Source organism: Cololabis saira, chromosome 15 (genome assembly GCF_033807715.1).
Source record: "Cololabis saira isolate AMF1-May2022 chromosome 15, fColSai1.1, whole genome shotgun sequence".
In the NCBI taxonomy this organism is placed as follows: Eukaryota; Metazoa; Chordata; class Actinopteri; order Beloniformes; family Belonidae; genus Cololabis; species Cololabis saira.
In genome coordinates, this window is record NC_084601.1 from 40,247,055 (window position 1) to 40,271,728 (window position 24,674).

At 41.2% G+C, this 24,674-nt stretch overlaps 1 protein-coding gene across 2 annotated transcripts in view; it reads right to left on the reverse strand.

Annotated features, from left to right (window-relative positions):
• Positions 1–712: 712 nt before the first annotated feature.
• Positions 713–24,674, reverse strand: part of LOC133460773 (zinc finger protein OZF-like) — a 43,194-nt gene continuing 19,232 nt past the window's right edge. The window contains exons 3-4 of one of the 2 annotated variants that reach the window (XR_009784152.1): positions 5,777–6,222; positions 4,357–4,513 (exon numbers count right to left, since the gene is read on the reverse strand). Coding sequence is in view for 1 of the 2 variants with exons in the window: in XM_061741543.1 (XP_061597527.1) it covers positions 2,235–3,176 (942 nt within the window). In the remaining variant the exon portion in view is untranslated. Of the gene's footprint in view, positions 3,177–4,356; positions 4,514–5,776; positions 6,223–24,674 lie in introns of those variants that run through there. The other variant, XM_061741543.1, reaches the window with a different exon arrangement.

Consider the following 24,674-nt stretch of genomic DNA (forward strand, 5'->3'; position numbering starts at 1 on the left):
CATCTTGCTGTCAAGACTTGTGTAGCGGTTATCACGTTAGCCTAACACGTGAAACGTCCCGTTTGAAATTTGGTGGAAATGTGAGACATTACAGTGTTATTATTTGGACTTGGAAAACCACTCCAGTCCTCTTCTTGGTGCTCAGGACAGGAAGGTTGACCATCTCTTTCTTGCATTGGGTCTCATGCAGAAATTAATTTTGTTGCAGTTCCACAACTGTCAAAAAGAAAGTAATTCACCTACACTTTCAAATGTCCAACTTTACAGGAAAAAAAGAAACATATTAACTTCCTGCTATAAAAAAAAGGGAAAAATTGTTTTTCTTTTCACACCCATGACATCTCTGTGGTGGATGATTTTTTATTCTACCACATCAGGACAACTTACATAAAGCCATACATTTATTTCTAATATGATTGATGTTGTGCCACAGGAGAGGTGCTGGTTCAGTTATCAAAGAGTCATTAATGATTGTCGAAGGACAATCATTAATAATTAATAAAGTAGATTATCAAATTGAATTATCAAAATGACTTAATCAAAACGGGGCACCACCTGATGTAATCAGGAAAATGATAACTAAACAGCAAAAATCAGTCTCAAGGTAGATTATTCTTCAGAGTAATAGTGAAGGGAGGAGTTCTAACACAGGCATTTGCAACAGCAGTTGTGACAAATATGCGTAAAATAAGCACAAACTACTTCTCTCATTCAAATTAATCAGAATTTATTTACACAAGTGTCAAGAAGATGGTAAAACAACACTTCGGATAGATTCTGATGTCTAAACTACCCAAAAACAACAACTAACTAAACATGAACAGTAAACTTCAGATTACCTGTGTATGCGTGTGTGTGCGTGTGGGGGAGGGGGGGTTAGTAGGAGCAGAATGAGGGGAGAAAACAGATAAACAAACACACTCAACTAAAGAGCACAGTTGTGACGGGATCACCAGTCCGGCTCAAAACGTAAAACTAACTTTTAAAAATGTGTTACTAAGTTTCTCTGCCCAGACACAGAACAGCCTCTTACGTGAATCTTTGTAAATGAAGAGAAAGTGGTTTGATCCGGCCGGTCAGTGTTTCTTGATGAAACAAAGGGTAGTTATGCTCAGCAGGGTATCCTCCAGGGAGTGTCTCTCTCTCACCCCTGTTCCTTGTGGATGAGGGTTCTGCAGCATGGGCACAGCAGCTTGGCCTCCTTGAGCTCCAGGTCGGTCCAAAGGCGTTCATGTCGAGGCCTGCAGGGTCCCTGGTTCGGCTCCTCTTTGGGCTCAGAAAACTCGCGGGCCATTCACTGCAGAGCTGCAAAACGGACGCTTCTTCAGTCAACGATCTTGGAGGGAAGAGACTTGCAGAGAAAAGAGAAAGGAAAAGAGAGCTTTTCCTTTTATAGCTGGCCCAGGAAGTCAAGCCCCCCCCTTTGGCTTGGGGTCTGTGTCCAATCAGGGGCTGTTCCTTATCACTGCAGGGCCTTAGATGCAAATTTTAAATTGTTAATATTAATTTGTGTAACTTCTCAATACATCGAGATTTTTGACATCTAATAACAAGGGTCTATGTAAAAACATGGTATTGAATTCAAGGGGTAGGATAAGTTTTTTTTTCTTCTTCTTACTTATTTTTGAACATGTCAAAACTGCTGCTGCTTCAAAAAAAAAGTCTCTTGCATTCATTGTTCAAGTATGTTCGAGCATGTCTGTTACTTACACTACCATCATGTTCAAAATAAAGACTTTTGAATTACATTTTTTGTACTTCATTTTCTAAATCTGGTTATAACTGAACAGCTCTTACAGCTGTAAGAATCTGCTGCTTTTAAAAAAAAAAATATTCAAAATCTTTCCCACAATCGAACCACCAGAATTATTTCTTTCAAACTAAATTAACTAAACTAAATTGGTACCTTTTATAGGAGCATGAGGCTCCTTTTAAGAAATGAGACTCTATAGCACCACCCTTCACCACGACGGCTGTCGGGGGTACTGCAGCCAACAGCGAAGCCGGCACAGGAGAACGGGGAGAACGCGCATGCAGCGTCATTTGACGTCACATCCGCAGGACAGCGCGGGAAACTCGGCCCCAGCACTGCAGCACATTTTGCAGCACACAGCCTGTTCAAGGCAACGGAGAGATACGCTAGAGGGCTTTTTTTTTCATAAATCCTGCCTCAAGCTCCTTTAACTGAACTCTCAAAATAAATGATATCAGCACTGATCACAAATGTACACTTTTTAACTAGTGTGAATACGTTGATGTCTCATCAAATGACCTTGCTGGGCAAAAGCCGCTCCACACTGATTGCATCTGTAAGGCTTGTCTCCAGTGTGAACACGTTGGTGAGTCGTTAGGTTACTTTGATGGGCAAAAGCCACTCCACACTGATCACATCTGTAAGGCTTGTCTCCAGTGTGAATACGTTTGTGTCTCGTTAGAGTACCTTGCTCGGCAAAGGCCGCTCCACACTGATCACATCTGTAAGGCTTGTCTCCAGTGTGAATACGTTTGTGTCTCGTTAGAGTACCTTGCTCGGCAAACGCCGCTCCACACTGATCACATCTGTAAGGCTTGTCTCCAGTGTGAATACGTTGGTGAATCATCAAATTACCTAGCTGGGCAAAAGCCGCTCCACACTGATCACAGCTGTAAGGCTTGTCTCCAGTGTGAATACGTTTGTGTCTCGTTAGAGCACCTTGCTCGGCAAAGGCCGCTCCACACTGATCACATCTGTAAGGCTTGTCTCCAGTGTGAATACGTTGGTGAGTCATTAGGTTACTTTGATGGGCAAAAGCCACTCCACACTGATCACATCTGTAAGGCTTGTCTCCAGTGTGAATACGTTGGTGAATCATCAAATTACCTTGCTGGGCAAAAGCCGCTCCACACTGATCACAGCTGTATGGTTTATCACCAGTGTGAATACGTTGGTGACTAATTAGAGCACTTTGATGGGCAAAAGCCGCTCCACACTGATCACATCTGTAAGGCTTGTCTCCAGTGTGAATAGGTTGGTGTCGCTTTAGATGATCTTGTCGGGTAAAAGCCGCACCACACTGATCACAGCTGTATGGTTTATCACCAGTGTGAATTTTCTTATGGAGCTTCAGGTTTGATGAAGTGGTGAAGACTTGCTTGCAATGATCACAGCAGTATCTTTTGGGTCTTCCTTTATGATTCTGTAACAGAGAAGATGACTTACATTATCTTGTCTGCATTATCAAAAGCCTTTTCAGTTTCAAGTATGGAGCTAGAACAGTCTCATAATTCACATATGCACACGCTGATCCACAAATGCAAAGGACAAAATTCACAAATGCACAAACCGACTTACAAATGCACACGCCAATCCACAAATGCATAGACTGATCCACAAATACACAGAACAATTCAAACGTGCGCAGGACACGATACACAAATGTATTTTTGATGCACACATAAATATAACCTGATTTACAAGACAAGACAGGCAAGAATTTCCCATTTCTCTCAACTCATCACAGATAAAAAGAATGACCATAAATTCCTCTTCTCCACAACGCTCGTTTAACCAATACTGATTTGAAGAAATCCTCCATGGCACCAACAAATGATCTATGTGAGGACTTTGCAGACCACTTCAAAAGTAAAATCGATGGGATCAGATCCACTCTTCTAGAACAAAACAGTGTTGCTTTTACCAGACCTGGGGCCTCATTTATCAACCGTTCATGGAAAAGGTTCTAAATTCTGTTGTAGGAATGAAATTTAGAATTCAATTCAATTTTATTTATATAGCGTCTAATACAACAAAAGTTGTCTCTAGATGCTTTCCAGAGACCCATACCCAGAACATGACCCCCGAGCAGTTATTACATAAACAATGGCAGGTAAAAACTCCCCTAGTGGGAGAAAAACCTTAAAGGGGACATATTATGGCATTTAATGTATATTTTAAACAGGCCTTGAATGTCTTAAAAACAATCTAAAGCTTGTTTTTTCTACATAAATCGGAAATTCAGCCTGTGGGCCATGTCTTTAGTTTTACCGCTTCTAAAGCCTTTTTCTGTCCTTCATTCTGAGGGGAGGCGAGGCTATGATAATGAGGCTGTGCGCTGATTGGCTGCTTGAATGACGTGTAGCAGGGGAGGAGACAAAGCGTCGCTCCGGGGAGAAGAGCAGCGGCTGCGTAGCAAAGCGTGTCCACGGTTCTGCGTTAAATCGACACGTACCCTACGCTGTAGGCTCTGTTGGTGTAACGCGGAACCATAAATCAGCCTTTAGTCACCTCGTCTTCACACAGGAAGATTGAATTTAATTCTAAACAGGTACACCACGGTTATTTACTCCAATTCCTCATCATTTAACTCAGACAAATGAATCATGTTAACTGTAAAGAATTCACAGCACTGAATTTTCACAAATGGCAACTTTATTGTTAAAATATATAAATAAAATGTATGCACTATTGCTGGCTCAAGGAAGGACCGCGCGTCTTCTGAATGTGTCGTTGAACAGCTCCAGGTGCTTGAAAGATCTGAAACCACAGAAGAAAAATTTATTAGTTAACACTATACAATCTGTACTGTGCACTCATATTACCATATCTGATCTATTGTGTTGAAATCTGGGGTAATACTTACAAGAGCACCTTACAAAGGATATGCACATTGCAAAAAAGAGCAGTAAGGATAATAAATCATGCTGGGTATCTCGATCACACCAATCCTCTATTTCTTAAATTACAGACTTTGAAATTTATGGACTTAGTGAAAATTAGAACAGCAATAATAATGTTCAAAGCAAGAAATAATAGACTGCCTGAAAACATTCAAAAAATGTTTCAAGCTAAAGAAGGACAATATAGTCTAAGAGGAAAATTACATTTTAAACTACCATGTGTACGCACTACTCTTAAAACCATGTGCATATCAGTTTGTGGGGTAACTTTGTGGAATGGTCTTGATGATAAAATCAAACATAGTACTAACTCTATACAGTTTAAAAACACATACAAGAAAGCAATTCTTGACAAGTATAATAATGGGGACCTCTAAGGGAAGTAATTCACATTACATATGTATTTCTTTGATTATTATTTTGTTTTATTGTGAATGGATTATATATGATACAACTGCCAGCATTCAAGGCTGTTTGTGGATCAGTGTAGAGGTGACGGGGAGATGGACTCTGGAATTTAGGATATTGAGGAGACCGGTTCAATTATGATTATAATTACTGATATTGCTTATTGGTTGTTTGTGTTGTATTTATTTATTTTTTGTTATTTTGTTTTTTCCTTTCTTTTCTTCTTTTTCTTTTCTTTTAATTTTATTTAATTTTTATAGTTTATATATGATATTGTGAGGAAGGGACAGGACTAAATAAGCGTTCTGCTTCCTCCTGTTCCCTCTCGAACACATTGTTTTGCTGTGTGTTTTATTTTTGAATGAGACTGTTAAATTGTTTTGCTTTTATTTTTATTTTTTTTATTCTGATGCTTTTAATTTGATTGGGTTTTGTTGTGTTCGAGACAAAGCCAATAAACAAATAAAAAATAAAAAATATTACGGTACTAATAGAGCCCCGAGCCAGGAGCCCCCGGGTTCGGAGCTCCGGGCTCGGGGCTCCCTCGGAGCTCCCGGGTTCGGAGCTCCGAACCCGGGGCTCCTCGACGGTCCGGTCCGTGAGCAGCTCCGGCAGCTCCGTATGCGGCCCCGGTGCTCCGGAGCTAAGCTAAATACTTTGCCCATGCAAAGATCATACAAATACAAATAACATAAAAATGAAGGTCACTTACCGCTGACTTGTGTGCAGTTGCCGGGTCCGTGCTGTTGGAACTGATCCTTTCATGAGGGTAAATGTCGATGCAAAACCTAATTTTAACTGTCCCTCGCTGTTGAAACCGGTGGAAAACAGTCACCGCTGCTGAACAATGGCTGAAGCTCCAGCCGGCGGAGGGAGCTGGTTGTGGGCGTGGTTTCAGCAGCGGAGGCTGAACCTATGGAACCTATGGAACCTATGGAATCTGCTCCCGTCGTGACTCACGATTCCGGCCCAATCAGCAAGTCCCAGGTTGGGGTGGAAGGTTGGGGAAAGGTTGAGAAGGGGCAGGGCCAGGGAGAGGAGTCTTGACGGACAAACCTCTCCCCCGCCTGCCCGGGCCGTTACCCTGCCCCCTCACTCCCACACTGCAGGATCCGGTGTTTTGCATTCAGAGATGCTCTTCACCACCGGCAGAGGATGCTGCAACATGTACAAAAGAGAAAAAAGAGAAGAGAAGGGGGGGCCAGCACAAAAAACTACAGGAGCGACTCTAACACACTAGAGTTTACACCACCTAGAGATTTACCAACAGCAGCTAGAGGTTTACTAAACACTAACTATAGGCTTTACTAAACAGAAATGTTTTAAGTTTAGTTTTAAAGGTGGAGGTGGTGTCAGCCTACTTAACCCAGATTGGAAGTTGGTTCCATAGTAGTGGTGCCTGATAGCAGAACGCCCGCCCTCCAAATCTACATTTGAATACTCTAGGAACTACGAGTAAACCTGCACTCTGAAAACGGAGAGCTCTGACAGGAACGTAAGGCACTATCAGGTCTTGCAAATAATGAGGAGCTAGGCCGTTTTGGGCTTTATACGCAAGTAATACAATTTTAAATTGAATTATGAATTTTACGGGTAACCAATGGAGCGACGCTAACACTGGAGAGACGTGGTCTCTCCTGCTGATTCCTGTCAGTACTCGTGCTGCTGCATTCTGGATCAGCTGGAGCCTATTCAGCAAATTACTTGGACATCCTGCTAAAAACACATTACAGTAATCTAGTCTAGAAGATACGAACGCATGAACTAGTTTTTCTGCATCACTCTGCGAGACGATTTTCCTAATCTTTGCAATATTACGGAGATGGAAAAATGCTATTTTACAAACCTGATTAGCATATGGTTTAAACGACAAATCCTGATCAAAAACAACACCAAGGTTTCTCACAGTTGCACTGGAAGCCATTGCAACACCATCTAATCCCTTCCTAAGATGTTCTGGACCAAGAATGATAACCTCTGTTTTATCTGAATTTAGAAGCAAGAAATGTCTGGACACCCAGTCCTTGATGTCCTTCAGACATGCCTGAAGTTTAACTAACAGTTCTGTTTCTTCCGGCTTCATAGACAAATAGAGCTGCGTATCATCAGCATAACAATTAAACAGTATGCCTTGATTCTGGATTATACTTCCCAATGGCTGCATGTATAAACTGAACAAGATTGGCCCTAGCACTGAACCCTGTGGAACACCATAACAGACCCTTGATTGTTCTGAAGAAACTTCATGTACATGAACAAACTGGAACCTCTCAGATAGATATGATTTAAACCAACGTAGAGCTGTCCCTTTAATCCCAACAACATGCTCTAACCTGCGCAGTAAAATGCCATGATCTACAGTGTCAAAAGCAGCACTGAGGTCCAGTAGGACCAGAATGGAAACCAATCCCTTATCTGAGGCCATAAGGAGATCATTCGTGACTCGAACCAGTGCTGTCTCTGTTCTATGATGCATTCTGAACCCTGACTGAAAGACTTCAAACAGATCATTTCTATACAAATAGTCACATACCGTATTTTCACAACCATATGGCGCACTGTGTGGAAAGGCGCACCCTCAGTTTTGTGTGTCATTTTTGGTTTTAAAACACACATACGGCGCACCGACCCAAAAGGCGCCGTCTACGGAGACGGAGCTGCACACACATGCGTTGCAAAACACACACGCGTTAAAAATAGAGCGGAAGCAAAACTTAATTTGATATTTTATTTCACTTTTCACATCAATCAAACCCTTCAAAAAGGTTCATATTCTGTTTCTGCATTAAAGAATAAAAAAAAAACCACCGGGGCGCCGCACATAAACCTGTCTCAGCCACCCGATCATCTCCTCATCCATCCAGCCCTTTTCATTTCACTCTGGCTGGAAAAGTCTCTTTAGGCAACGCTTTTCTTTTAAAAATCACCATAGCCGGCAGTTTCTGTCCATCAGCGTGGCAGCCAAGCACAAGAGTAAATAAACTTTTCATACCCCGTTGTGCTGCGGATCCCGACCGCGGCGGTCCCGGGTACCGCTCCGCTCCCCCGCGCTGGACCGGGTCCGCTCCCCGTCTGCTCCCCCGCGCTGGACCGGGTCCGGGGTCCCGGTCCCGGGTCCCGGTCCCCCCCCCCGCTGGTCCCGCTCACACACGCGCTGTCAGGGAAGCCGGTACCGGGTTGTATCCGACAGGAGCTCTGCTCCGCTAATTCAGCTGCGCCAGTCCGAATTTCCAGACCTGTCTCACCCACATGATCATCATTCCTTCATCCAGCCACCTCTTTTCATTCGTCCTTATAATGACTCCGGCTGGAAACGTCTTATGCAAAGTTTTTCTTTTAAAAATCCCCATACACTGGACTTCACAGGGGAGCTGTGGGATAAAGCTATCCGTAGCATACGATCTAGCACGCCTTGCGCTAGACTTGAACTTATTCAATTCAAGGTGCTGCATAGAGCCCATCTATCAAAATCCCGATTATCCGAAATATATCCCAACGTTGCAGACTTATGCGACAGATGCCAGGGCTCTCCCTGCAATTTAAGTCACATGTTTTTCTCCTGTCCTAGATTACAGAAATTTTGGAGTGACTATTCTGTGATCATGTCTAAAGTTCTGGTGAAAAATGTTGTTATGGCCCCCCTCATAGCAATATTCGGACTTTCGGTTGACTCCTCACATATCAGCCCCATACAGTCAGAAGTATTGGCTTTCACATCTCTTCTAGCTAGACGTCGTATCCTACTCTCATGGAAATCCCCCAAGTCTCCGTCTATTGCTCTTTGGCTTAGTGATGTTATGTTTTTTCTAAAATCTGAAAAGGTGAGATATTCAGTAAAAGGCAACTCATCTAAATTTGTTCGTAAATGGCAATCTTTCGTAGATTATTTTAACTCATTGAAGACTCTACCCACCGACTGATCCCTCCCCCTTACCTTAATTTTCTTTTAATTTCTTTCAGTTTATTTATTTGTTTTGATTATTGTTATTTATGCTGCATTTTATGCTGCTTGCTTTTTTTTTTTTTTTATTATTATTATTTCCAGTTAATGGGATATTAGTGATGGGCATTTGCATTTATCACTGCATTTGTTTTTGTATGCCGCATTTGCTCATCCATACTCTCCTCCATTGTTCATTTGTTGCTCATCTGTTTATTTTATTTATTTATTTTTTTTAACTCTACAGAGACTCTGTTCTTAGTTCTGTGTGTTTATAAAAAAAAAAAAAAAAAAAAAAAAAAAAGGGACAATGTATAATGCATAATTCGTATTTTTGATTATTTGTGTTCATGTTGTCATTGTATGTTGTTTTCTTTTCTAAAAAGATCAATTTAAAAAAAAAAAAAAAAAAAAAAAAAAAAAATCCCCATACAGTTTCTGTCCATCAGCGCGGCAGGCAAGCACCACATAAATGAGAATGTGTGTGTGTCGCGCCGCGAAAAACACACACGCGCATGTCGGGGTCCGGTACCGGGTTTGTAACCGACAGATTTGGCTGCAAATCTCGGAGGGTGAAGCTGGTCCGACCTGAGACGTACCTCAGAAATCTCTGCTCTTAAAGCGGCCAGGAACCAGGTCATCGGACCCCGCTTGGGGACCAGGAAGTCGGGCTGCAGCAGCGCCCATCACCGCGGCTTTAACCGGCATTTCAGCCGGATCTGCCGCGGGGATGCGGCGATCGGATCCGCGAACTCACGGCAGGTGCATGCTCGGTTCCAGACATGCAAAACACACGCGCTCTGCAGAACACGCACACACAAGTGTGCTTATTTAAAAATCTAGCGGGAGCAAAACTTAGTTTGATTGTATTTTATTTCACTTTACACATCAAGCAAATCCTTAAAAGTCTTCATCATCTGTTTCGCATTAGAACAGCTCAGTGGATGGTCTCATTCACGTCGCAACTCACGGGGGCTTCACCCGCCCCCTTCTCCCTTTACCGTTCTCATGGTGGCCGGCCTCACATTACCATAATTCAGGTAATAGACACGGCGCACTGTTTCATAAGGCGCCCGGCACATTAAAAAAAAAAAAAAAATGTGCGCCTTATGGTCGCGAAAATACGGTAACTGGCTTGAAACTGCTTTTTCCAGAATTTTAGATACAAATGGAAGGTTGGAAATTTGTCTATAATCAGTTAAGGCAGTGATTCTTAACCATAGGGCCGCGGCCCACACTTGGGCCGCGAGCGCTATCTAGTGGGCCGCGAAAAAAATTCAGTTTTGTACGTGTGGGCCGCGGGGGCCGCGGCCCGCGGGACTGCATAGCAACTCCCGACCAAATGAGGAGAAGAAGACCCTCAGCTAGCTCTAGGTGTAATAGTAAGATAAATGGTGTGTATTTATAGAGAAAATCCTTCATTTTGCACAGAGTACGTTTAGATCCGCCAGGATCAGGGATCGATTACTTGGGTCTGCGCCCAGAGCGAGCGAGCGCGGCGTGATCATTTATCCTGACTCGTCCGCGCAGCCGGGGAGGTCGGTGCCGCTCGGGCGGTGGGCTCCATCATTACTGCTGAAGGATTGTACATGTAGATGTGTCTGCTGGACTGGACTGTTGTTCGGGCTCGCAAAAGCATCGGAAAGTGACTCTGCTGCAGCGGCCAGAGAGCTGCGGGTTCTGCCCGGCCGTCTCAGCTGATCAGGCTCGGATGAAATCCGACACGCGCAGTCCTGACAACTTATTAATGTAAATAAAACTTAGTAAGTTACTTAGTAAGTAATTAGCTTGACTCTTACAGAGATGAGAAGCCTAACAGGTGGAAAGGGAAGTTCAACCCGGAATGGACAGATTCATCCTGGTTCAGTCTTCCCACTGGGACAAAACCAGTGTCTCATACGTTCAGAGACCGTGGCGTTCAAAGTGCGAAAGTGAAACGCCACTGAAACAAAACACAAAGTTTTTCATCAAACATATCCACTCAAGTCTGAACTGAAGTCACAGAAAATAAGCTGACCATCTTAAACATGTTTGGGTCCACATACAGCTGTGAAGCAGCTTTGTCCACAATGAACATAATTAAAACTAAATATCGTTCCAGGTTCATCAATGAGCACCTTCTCATGTGCATGAGAACCTGACACCATCCAGCCCAGATTTAAAGTCCTGGCAGGAGAAATTAGAGCTCAGTTCTCTCACTGAACGACAGAAAGTGAGGGCATAAGATTAAGGGGAAGAAAGAAAAACTGCAAAACTTTTAAATTGCTAAGATGTGTTTATATTAATTTATTATAAAAATGTGTTGAGACAATTAACAAAGAAAAGGGGAAATTCAAACTGCTGGTAAAGAAATAAAATAAGATAGCATTTGAAAAATAAAATAAAATCTTATTTATTTATTTTATTTTTAAGAGAAAAAAATGTGTAATTGAAGTTACACATGTTAATGGGCAAATATGTACTTTTTTAATATAACAGTCAGATGCAGATGTTGACACAACTATGAGGCTACTTGAATATATATATATATATATATATATATATATATATATATATATATATATATATATATATATTTATTATGATGTTCTGGACCTTCGCTGCTATACAGTGTTAATATTTAACGGGCCTCGGGCCACTCTGTACTGAAAAAATTGGGCCCCAAGGTCAGAAAGGTTAAGAACCCCTGAGTTAAGGTGTCTGGGTCAAGAGAAGGTTTTTTAAGTAAAGGTTTAATTACTGCAACTTTGAAAACCTGTGGTACATATCCTAAACTTAGAGATAGGTTAATTTGTTCCAGTATTGTCGTACCAATAAGAGAAAAAACATTTTTGAATAGTCGAGTCGGGATGGGGTCTAACATACATGTGGTTGACTTAGCTCTATTGACGAGTGACGTCAGCTCAGGGAGGTCTATAGGATCAAAACTGAAGAAACACCTACAACCGGCTGGTTGATTTCTTCTCTAATTCTCATGATTTTACTGTTAAAGAAGCTCATAAAGTCTTCACTACTGAGAGCTGCAGGAATGCACGGCTCAACAGAGTTGTGACTCTTTGTCAGCCTGGCTACAGTGCTGAACAGAAAACGTTGGTTACTTTTGTTATCCTCTATCAACGTTGAATAATAAGCTGTTCTGGCTTTGCAAATGGCTTTTTTATATACTATTAGAATATCTTTCCATTCACGATAAGAGTCTACAGACTTACAAGAGTACCACTTCCTTTCCATTTTACGCACGTTTTGTTTCAACATGCGGATATCTGAATTATACCAGGGAGTTAAGCTCCTATGGTTGGAAACCCTCCTTTTCAAAGGAGCAACTTCATCTAAAGCTGAGTGCAACAGATCAGCAGTGTTACTAACAAGGAAATCAACAACTGCAGAGGCAGAACCCAGGTCACTGGCCTCTACTGCTTCACTATTTCCCACTGTCGTAAGATGAGCAATGGCCTCCCTAAATTTAGCAATAACTTCATCAGACAAAAATCTGCTAAAATAATAACTCCTATTTTGCACTTCAACATCGACAATATTAAATTCAAACGTTATTAAGTAATGGTCGGATTACAGGTGACACCAACAGATCATCGGTTTCAACACCGTAGGTGAGAACGAGAGCATGATTAAAACACTGCGTCGGTTTATCCTATTTTTGTGATACCCATTGATTCTAGAAGAGAATCGAAAGCTAATTTATGATTATCGCTTTCAACATCCATATGAATATTAAAGTCACCCACTATGATGAATTTATCTGTACTGATCAATAATCCAGATAGGAAATCTGAAAATTCAGACAGAAACTCTAGATAAGCACCAGCAGGGGGCCGGTACACTACCACTAACACAACTGGCTTCTCTGATTTCCAGCTCGGAAATTTCAGACTAAGCGTGAGGCTTTCAAATGTATTATAATTGCATTTAGGTTCAATTTTTGTTTGGAGACTGGAGTTATAAATTGCTGCGACTCCTCCGCCTCGGCCCGTGTTTCTAGGAATGTGATGATTAAAGTAGCCGGGCGGATTCATTCAAACGATCGTATATTTAGTAGTCCGCATCTAATTTTTCGGTACGAATAAGGGTACGGGGAGTGGGGGGGTCAAGGGAGATTTTTTTTTTTTATGTATTAATGTAAAGCACTTTGTGTTGCACTCCAGCTGCATGAAAAGTGCTATATAAATAAATAAAGTTTAGGTTTAAGTTTTAATTAACTTCCAACCAAAAAAGGCGGAATAAGTCAAATTTACCAAAACAGTATTTATTAAACAGTTACTAAGCAGTGAATGGCACAGACATAAAAAGTGTCACGTTGCATCTCTCTGACTCCCCGTCTGAAGAACATCTGCTAAGAACATGTTCTGGTCCCGGTTTTACCAGGATGAGCTGCTCTGAGCAGGAGGGGGCCCTTAGAGCACCTTTATATTCAGACTAATGTAGGTTTAGGGACTGCAATGTTTCATCCTCTCCTCCTTTACTTTGCATCACTTTCACTTACTTTTAGAAATACGATGTCATATAGTCATATTGACTTTTTTTTCGATGATAGTGATTGATTTCATGTGGCCACATTTAAGCAACACTAGGTGACGTTTCTCAGCTCTGGAAGAGAAAGGCTCAGCGGCGAGCGGACGCGTGCCGAAGAGCCGTGTGCCTCGTGCAAGGAGAAAACATCCCCTCCCGTCTTTACTAAACCGTCCCACTTTGCTTTGAAAAGAGTCCGTCGCGCGTAGTAACCGCGCGGATGAGCTCACGGCGCAAACAGGCCGCGTTTGGGAAATTAAATTAAAGTTAAAGTGGGGTGGAACTGACCGGCGGACCGGACCGCAGCGCCGACACCAGCTGCTGGTCGTATAACGATGCATGCTCAACAGCATGTGACTGACGTATCTAACAGGGGGCGCTTGTTTTGTCTCTACGAAGGAGAGACGAGAGAGTGTGAAAAGTCTGTAATTTAATGCCCGCGGCTAAAAGCAAATACGTGACAATGTATACTCGAATATTCACGATAGTCATTTTGTACATCGCACAGAGTAGAAGCCGAGAAACATCGACTATACTATTTTTCCTGCATTCCCGCCTAATTTCGTGCCGCCCCCAGCTCTTAAAACTCTGACGTCATAAAAATTGTTATTATCTGGCAGGCGTTGGACTGGAAGGATGTCATTTTAACTGCAGTTAAAGCATTACGCCACTATGAGGGCGCTGTTTCAAAGACAGTGCACCAGACCAGAAGAAAAAGAAGACTAATTTTGAGAATTATTTTCTGCGTTTTACCGCCAGTGGTATTTAAAATCGGTGTCCTGGTTTTCCCTGGCTGTTCAAACAGGCAAGTATTGTTTCTTTTGCATCCAAGCATGTCTTGTTTATTTAAAAAAAAGTTTCCTCTGTATCAGTGTAACGTTATTGGTTTTAGCGTTGCAGATATGGCTGGTAAAATCAGCAACTACTTTAAAAAGCGACCTCGCGACGAGGAGAAGCAAGATTGCAGGTGAAACAGGGCAGACAATTAACGTTACAGGCAGTTAAAAAGTAATAAATCATGTTACTGACGAGATGCGGCAATTTTGTCAGGGCTGAAAGTAGTGCAAAAATATACATGGAAGGGGCCGGTGATAGCGAGGGTCCGAGTGCCGGACAGGACGAGCTGGCGAGGCGAGGGTAACGTTTCCAAGTCATTAGGAGCAACGCGAAGCCAACGTGTACGTGATTTAAACATGACTTTTTTATTCATCTTTACAGATCTTCTCAAAAACACAGAGCCAGTGGGTTTGACCGACAGTGGCTGAACCTATTTACCTGGCTCAAGCATACTGATGAAGGTATGATCTGTCATTTATGCCAAAAGCACTCTGCCCCCACGCAGCAGGCACTTGCTGCTGGCCTTGTTAGACAGCCATCTACCAACTACAGGCTGGACACATTAAAAAGGCATGAGATGACAGCCCTTCATAAAGCAGCAGAAGAGAAGGAGAAGTGCATTAAAGAAGGTAGCACCTGCTGTAAAAAAAAAACCAAAAAAAAAAACCATTCAACTATGAAAGTTACTACAAACTAAAATTAAAGTTTTTAAAACAAATAATTGGTTTGTGTTTTTAGGGAGGACACTACAGCGTGCCATTGCTGCACAGGTAGACATGGACCACAGAGCTCTTGAAGGCTGCTTCAAGATAATATATGAATGCCTCAAGCAAAAGTGGCCCCACCACACAAGCTATGATCCCATTATTCGCTTATGCAAGCGCTTGGGCTGTGCTTATTTTGATGGTTTGAATGTAAATTCTTATTTAATCACGTCACTGTACATTGAACATTTTTCACATAATTATTCTACTATAAAGTAGGCCAACCTTATTACTATTTTGCCCCCAGGTCAGTGCCAACACCAAATACACCAGCAGCCATATCATTGATGAGATGGTGGAGGTCATCGGCCAGATTTTGGATGACCAGTTGGTGGCAGAGGTGTCAAAATCCCCAGTGTGGGGATTAATGGTTGATGAGACCACTGACATCTCTGTCACCAAGCAATTGGGTCTAGTTGTGAGGTGAGATTACTTTGTACAATTAAATAAAATTGATGTGTAATAAAATAATTTCAACCACATATAATTCAACTAAATATTTGTTTTTATGTTTAGCTTTTTAGGACCGAACCAAGTGGGACGCACAGCAGTTCAAACCAAGGTGCTGCATTTGGGTGAAGTGTCTGCTGGGGATGCTGCAACTTTATATGACACCATACTGCGGGTAATCCATGACAAGACGCTGCCAACCAACAAGCTAGCCTCCTTCGCTAGTGACGGAGCTGCAGTAATGATTGGTGAGTTTTCTTTTTTGATTTTACCTTAGATTGACATAGTGATTATTTTTGAATTATTCTTTTAGGGAGAAAAGCTGGAGTTGGTAAGAGACTCCAAGACACATTCCCTGGCATGATAACAGTGCAATGTGTGGCCCATCGCCTCAATCTGGCAGTGTCAGACTGCATTAGGGGGCAGAGGGGAGTACCATACCTCACCAGATATGCCAGGATTGTTGGTACAATCTTCTGGTTCTACCAGGCCTCTAGTATTAGGACCAACAGTCTAATGGCCCTTTTCCACTAGTCCCGCCTCAGCTCGGTTCTACCCGCCACGGCCCCGTCTTGCGCTTTTGCACTAGGGGCTGAGACGGGTAGAGCCGCTCCAAGCCGATACCTTTTCTGTAACCATTTTGGCGAGGTTCTATCCGGGCTGAGCCGGGACTATATCTGACGTCACCATCCTCCGCGCCACTGATTGGTCGGGGGCGGGGCGTCAGACGTTTGAATCAGGAAGCGGGAGTCAGCGCGAGCGCAACTCGCGGCGATTTTATTATAAAGCGCAAAACGTCTGTTTGGTGATCCAACTCTGAGGTGCAGATGTTCATAAACCTGGTGGCTGAGGAGAGAATTAAAAAAGGGATGTAGACGGGCTGTTTTACTCTCAGCTGCTCGCGGCTCCAGCTGATTTCTCATCAGCGCCGACATGAACAAAGCGGTTGCGCAATCGAGTACGTCACAGCAGCTTCACCCCAACCTGCCCACTTCTCCCCTGGCTGTGGAAAAACAACCGGGGACAAAACGGGTAGAGGCGTGACGAGCCGAGTCGGGCCGAGTAAGGACTAATGCAAAAGGGGCATAAAGGAAATGGAGAGGCTTTTTGAACTCCCCCAAAACAAACTGCAGGTTAACAGTATTCAGCGCTAGATTATTCAGATTCATTTTCGCTTTTTTGTCATTTACTAAATTCAATGTATTTTGTAGGGAGGAAACAGTACCAGATGGGAGTCAAATAAGGAAGCAACAGATGTGATGCGCCGGATTCTGCCTGCTCTCATCGCAGAACTCTCACTCCAAGCCCGGAATGAGACAACAGCTCAAGGACTGTATTCCTTTGTAAAGGACCAGTTCTTTCCCCCTGCCCTGTGCCTCATGCAACTTGTGCATGAGAAGATCCACCGGCAGTTTTTGGTTTTTCAAAAAAGAAACCTTTTCTTCTCCCAGGTGGAGCAGGGGGTATGAGATCAATACCACAGTCCTTGGTTTTCCTGTTAATTGAAATGCTATTCCTAGCTGAGCCGTTATGTTTTATCTCAGGTCACAGTGCTGAAATCATCCCTCACACAGCTGAAGGAGAGCAACATGGTCAAAGACCGCTGGCAGGCATGGCTCCAGTCTGACGCTGGTCTGAAGCCTCTGCAGGAAGAGGTCCCTGCATATTTCCAAGAGCATGTGTGGGAGAGGTTCAAGAACACTGCAAGTATTAGCAATGTATTTGAGTAATGTGGACAGAAGGACTGTTTTTTTAAAATGTGTTAAATCTTCTACAGGTGATGGAGCCATTTCTGACTGCACCGACAGAAAACATTGAGAACAGATTCCCAAACACCAGCAGTTTGTCTGTCTTCAGTGTGTTCTCTCCCAGACAAATTCAGACAAATGGTGGTGATTATGGGGATGCTGAGATGAGGACACTGGCAGAGCAGTTTCCAAGACTGGGGGAATCTGACCTGCTGTCTGAGTGGAGCTCCTACAGACTCAGAGTGAGGAGTCCTGATCTGAAGGCACGATATATCAGTTACATTAACTGTATTATTTACCACCATGACAGTCTGGTTTTACAGAATAATTTCATCTTTGTTTTCAATTTGCTCTTCTTCAGACCAAATTCCTGGAGGAGGTGCTTCTGTGGCTTGTATCTCCAGAGTCCGCTGAGCTGTATCCCACCCTAAGCCTTGGAGCTGCAATCGCCCTCACAGCCCCTGTCCAGACTGCTGATGTGGAGAGGCTGTTCTCTGCACTCAAAATTGTAATATATGATTGAAAACACTATCACTATTTATGTCTGTATCAAAATAAATACAAAAATATTTAATGCATGAATTGTTTTGTTTAAGGTGAAGACACCTCTGCGCAACAGACTGAAGGAGAGGAATTTGGATGTGTGCTGTAAGGTGGCCATCGATGGACCAGACCAGGAGGCCTTGGACTACAAGGAGTGCATGAGGAGGTTCTACAGGATGAAAAATAGGAGGCTGAAATGTTCTCTGTCTGGTTGCGAGATTTGCCGGTAAAATTTTCACTTGTTCCATTTTTCTTTTGGGTAAGTTAGAATTTTCATATTTGTATATTTGTATTTTTTATGTTAATAAAATAATGCTTTAAATAAACATGATCATTGGCGTATTTTTAATCATATTACATCTCTCAAAATACAAAATATGTTGCTCGAAAAAAGTGTTTGCTTGAGCCAGTTGAAGGCACGGTTTACCCGCACGCGTGTGGGCATGATCAGGATGGTGCCACCTCCGCCTCAATTTGAGCCAGGAAAAACCCTGTCGCGCAGACCTAACTCCAATATGAAATAGAAATGAAAGCAAGATATTTAAAAAAGAACTATTATGAATCAGGTCCCAAAGCAATGGAATTATTGGGGAGACGTTTACAAAAACAACAAGCAGAAACTACAGTCAATAAAATGTATGACCCCAAAACAAATCAGCCCAAATATAAACCAAAAGAAATTGAAAATATCTTTAAAGTGTAAAGATTATTACAAAGAACTCACTTTCCTCAACTCCCTAGACCTACCTTCAACAGGCACAAAAAGTAACAAGGATAACAATCAATGAAAATCGGAAAGCAATTGGCAAATTGAAATCAAATAAGGCACCTGGTAGCGATGGATTTCCCTCCGAGTGGTATAAAACGTTTAGTGATATAAAATGTTTAGTAAAGAACTAACACCACTACTCCACAGTACTTTCAATTGGGTTATTAGTGATGATAAAATCCTCCCCTCCTGGACTGAAGCAATAATTACACTTCTTCCCAAGCTCCTAAAAGATAAGGACTATTGCCAAAATTATAGACCGATATCAGTATTAAATGTTGATTATAAAATGTACACTTCAATCATATCAAATAGACTCCAAACAATTGTACCAGACTTGATAGACGAGGATCAATGTGGATTTGTTATGGATAGACAAACGCAAGATAATATTAAAACATTAAACATTATACATAAAATACATTAAGATAAGATACCAGCAGCCTTGATTAGTTTGGATGCAGAAAAAGCATTTGATAGAGTTAATTGCGAATTTTTATACTTAACTCTGGAAAAATTTGGATTTAATAACAAGTCAATTCCGTGTATCAGGTCTATACATAACAAACCCACAGCTAGACTGAAAGTCAATGGCTCTTTGTCAGAAAGATTTACCTTAGAAAGAGGAACTAGACAGGGCTGCTGCCTTAGTCCAACACAGTTTGCCGTGCACATTGAGCCGTTGGCCCAGATGGTTAGACAAGACCCCTCAATAAAAAGGTATAGATATAAATGAACAAAAACATAAGTTTGTTTGCAGATGATATTAGGATTTATTTGACAAACCCAGTTGTTCATTCAAGCAACTTACACAAACTCTAGAAAGATTTGGTTTATATTCAGGCTATGGAGTAAATATACTTAAAACCCAACTTCTCATGTTTAATTGCTCGCGTAATCAAGAACTGAGGGAATGGCAGATAAACTGGGAAGCTAAATCAATTAAATATTTGGGTATAAATGTGACTAAAGACCTTTCTAAATTATATAGAAGCAACTATGAACACATTAAGACATTAATAGATGGATCACCTATCCACTGGGATTAATTGATAGGATGAATGTGGTTAAAATGAACATCCTGCCACGTTTGCTATATGTGTTCTTATCTTTACCGGTTGTGATATCAAAAGAACCATTTAACAAATGGGATAAATGCATATCAAGATTTGTGTGGGGAGGCAAACGACCCAGAATACGCTATACCACTTTACAATTGTCTAAAGACAAAATGGCAGTCCCAAACCTAAAAGAGTATTTTCATGCCGCTCAACTGCGTCATCTAATCAGCTGGTGTGATAAGGGGTATGTAGCTCGTTGGAAAGATATTGAAATCTCCATATCCAAAAACACAATTCAAACGAATATTGGGGAAATAGAGACCCGCAGCCACATAAGAGGAGAACATAATTTTAACCCAGTGATTTCATTCACTTTAGAAACATGGTATTCCGTAGTGAAACAATTAAAACTTGGTAAGGAAATAGGATTGCTAAAATGGATTGCATTTGACGATAAATTTATATTTATATCAATTTAATTAAAATTTGATGGGAGATTTAAACAGTGGGCAGAAAAAGGAATTACAGTGCACAACTATTAAAAAAGGGTGAAACGAAAAACTTCCAGGAACTAAAAAATGCACATGATCGAACTAATCAGGACTTATTTAGATACCTGCAAATGAGGGACTATTATATCAAAAATATTAAAAACAGATGAGGATAAAATACATCCTATCATAAAGATACTGGTTAGGGCATATAGCCATGCCACCCCGAAAGTGGTATCCGTTTTATATGGCTGATAATTGGACTCCAGAATAGAATCAACATTCTATGTTAAAGCAAAGTGAGAAAGGGAGCTGGGTGAAGAGATTCCAGAGGGCATATGGTATGATTTGTGGAAAACACACCAAAATACTACACAGTCTCCGAGATGGAGAGAATTTAATTGGAAGAACTTAGTTTGATATTTTATCACACCTAAAATCAGAGCTAAACAGATAAATACTCACCAACCATGCTCAGGGCTTAAAGTAAAAAAAATTCCTGAGCCTGAACTTTTTTCCGGGAGCGGGGGCACATGCGCTCGGCAATTTGGCAAGCAACAAAAATGACATAATTTGAATATTATTTTCCTTTTCACTATGGATGCTTTTGATATCTTCGCTAGTTAGGGCCCGAGCACTGAAAGTGCGAGGACCCTATTGTATCTGTGATGTTTATTATTATTATTATTATTCTCGCCGTAAATAAATTGCCTTTTTGGAGGCCTTAAAATGCTCGAAAACTCACCAAATTTTGCACACGCTTCCAGAGTCGCGTAAAATTACGTATTTTATGGGCGACAGGCATGGGTCCACAAGAATGGGCTCTATAGCGCCACCTATTTTATGTTTTTTGACGAGCCCCACAATATGGTTTGACTTACAGCAATGACCTTTATGTGAGTATTATATTAGACAAAGAGCTACAAAAAAGTCTTTTGGACCCATGCTCTAAGTTACACAGGAAGTCCGGCATTTTGAACAGAAAATGTCATTTTTCATGAATTCTGATCATTTCTAGGCCTCGTACTTTAACGAACTCCTCCTAGAGATTTTATCGAATTGGCTCACAACTTGGTTTGTACAATCTAGACACATGGCCGACGCTAAATTGCGAAGCTTTTAAGTTTCTGCCAGAGGGCGTGACCGTAGTGATCCGGCGAAGTTTGAGGTAATTTTTAAGCTTCGCCATCAAACATCAATTGGCTGTAATTCAGCAATACATGATTTGATGTGGTTGAAAACGTATGTGCATGATTGTAGGCTGAGCCTGAACCCATCTATGGTGGAATATTCAGGATCGGTTGTAGCGCCACCTGTTGGCACCAGGAATTGTCATGTCTTGTAGTATGCATCTGTGCTCCAAACGAGATCAGTTTCTTGATCTCAAAGTTGGTGAGATAATAGGTAAGGCATTGACGATGAGTGACAGAGAAAACTGTAAGTTTGTGTCAAAGGGCGTCGCTGTCAGAGGTTGTCAAATTTCGGGGTCTCGCCATGAACATAAAAGTTGTTGTAACTTAAACATAATTGGTCAGAATGAACCCAAATTCAATACATTTAATCGGGCTTGCATTCTGAACAAGTGGATATGACAATCTTGGATGAACTCCATAGCGCCACCTTTTGGTCAGGTATACATTTTTCATCAAATTATGTGCTTTAGTTCCTGTTTGGTTTATCCAATCTTAATGAAATTGACACATTTGATTGGCAGTAGGTTCCTTGTTGACCGTGTCGCGTATCGTGGTTATTTCTTGAAAGGAATTGGCATTTTTATGTCATTCTGTATTTCTGGAAAAATATTAATTAAAAATCTAAGATTTTGTGTAAGGAAAATCAAATGACAGTTTCAGATAGCTTACAACAGGACTAAAAAATCATACACTGGAACATATTATGTTCGGAGAACTTTGTCACTCTAAAAATTAAAAACATGAACTAATAACGTAAAAAGCTATGTCTTTGTCAATAAATGTCATAGACATATGGGACTTCATAAGTATATTGTTTACTGTATTTTGAAAATGTCCTGTGATTTTGATAAACCTAATCATTAGACGTGATTTTAAATGAATATTTATGTGTGATCAGACTGTCTCAGTCAGATCCAGCAGGACTGCTGCCGCTGAGAAGACTGCTGCAGCACTGGGAGGGGAGGGGTTGAGCTCCCGCGGGGGGACGGTGGGGGGATGAGTGCAGTTTTGAATGCGCGCGCAGCTCCCCGGGGGAGGGGGGGTGGGGCGCGGCCGCCATCTTGGACCGGGCGCCGATCGATGCGGCCGCCATCTTGGACAGGGCATTATTTGCGTCTTAGTGCATCATTTCTACTGAGCAAGGTTTCTCCCGGACTACAATCATTCATAACTCTCAGACTCTTTACCCGATTTCCACACAGTTTGGTTTGTACAAATGGCAGACGTGTAGTTATGATACAGGATGCTGTCACACGTTAAAAATACGTAAATGTATTCTGAAGGACTTTGTATTATGCTGTTTTACAAAGACATAGGCTATGGTTTTTGTAAAATTGTATAAAGGAAGAATTATGATTGTTCATTTGAATGTATTGTAAGAGGAGAGGGGTGTGTTGTTGTATTTATTCATTTATTTGGGAGTGAGAGTGACCTTATGCAAATATCTTAGATTAATTCCAATATCTGCTCAACAAACCACTTGCTCAGAAGTTGTTGTCTGTTGTTTTGAAATATGTATACACTGTTGACATCCCACTTGCATTGGTTGTCGCTGTCTTGCCTGTCTCACTCACTGGTTTTTTTTTGTTTGAGTCATTTTTCTTTCTTTTCTATTATTATCATAGCCTGTAATTCCTGTATATAATCGAATTGAATCAATGTATTTTACAATTAGCTGTGATGTACAATAATTGTCATTAAAACCGATAATATTCCTATTTGTTTTAATTGAAATGAGAGAAAAACATTTAATTTTATTAAAATAGAAAAATAATATTTATAGCTTATAGGCTATAAAAATAATGTTCATTAAAGCAGTATATAAATACCATGTTATACCTATCTGTTTCTGGTTATTTTCATATAAAAGTACGTTTTTCAATGTTTATAATTATTCACAAGTATGCAGTGTTATAACTACATCTCTGACGTTCATAACAAACTAAACTGTTAGAAAATCTTTAAAGGGGCACCTATTATGAAAAACACGTGTTTTCTTGTTTTAACATATTTAAAGTGGTCTCCCCTCAGCCTGCCAACACAGAAAAGATGAAATCCCATGAAAATCTGAAAGGGCCCCCACCCTTACAGAGTCCCCCAGTGTCACGTGGTTTCTGTGAGCCGTTAAGATTGGTGCATTTTCTTTACGTCACCAAACTGACACCACCCCTTGGTCTCCTCCGCTGCTGAAACCACGCCCACCACCAGCTCTGCCGCTCGAGCTGCAGCCATTATTACAAGCAGGGGCTGTTTCCACAGCGAGGGAGAGTTAAAATGAGGTTTTGCCTCGACAAGGCGGTGCCGAGAGGGAGAGAGAAAAAAAAGGCGCTGGAGGAAGACACGGCCAAATGTCAAAAATCGGTTGATTTATTCAGCCCCCTCCACAGCAAAGATGCGTCCGCACGTAAGTTGCAGTTCACTTTCAGGCTACACAGTGTAAATATGCAGCCTATAAACCCTGGCCGGTAAATAAAAATAAGGATTGAGATTTTAAAATTATTGATTTATAAGACACTTTATTATAATCAGTACTCGAGTTGAGGGGGGATGAGGGGGATTTCCCCCCTGAAATAAAAACAGTCCAAATCATCCCCCCTGTAAAACTGCCATCACCCCTTTCCATCCCTTATGTCATTTCATCAATGAATGTGGTTTTACTGCTATTTCAACATTTAGAGTCATCACCAGAAAAATAACACCAGAAAAATAACTTATTTGACAATTTTCACCTGTTTCAAGTAAATGTTCACTTGAAATAAGTAGAAAAATCTGCCAATGGGACAAGATTTATCTTCTCATTACAAGCAAAACAATCTTGTTCCACATGCAGATTTTTCTACTTATTACAAGTGAAAATCTACTTGAAACAGGTGGAAATTGTTGTTTTTTCCAGTGATGAGTCTTGTTTTAAGTGTAATGAGATTTTTTTACTAAAATGAGACATTTTAACTAGAAATGAGACAAATATTCTTGTTAAGATTGTGAGTTTTTGCAGTGATCCATGTTACTTATCCTGTGAAGGACAGAGTCATATTGATAAGTTCAGAAAAGTGTTTTTTATTGTTGTGTTTTGATGTATTTGATGTAAGCCCAGTGGATATTTAAAGCTTACAGAAGGCTGCATTTAACTGCTGCTATGTCATTCCTGCAGTATTTCTGCAGCTGTTTTGGTCACTGCTATTATTTGTAATATATTATATTATTTGTAATCAGCACAAATTATCTGTTCCCATATGATCAAATCCACCATCCCCCCTGATTTTTTTTTTTTACAACTCGAGTACTGATTT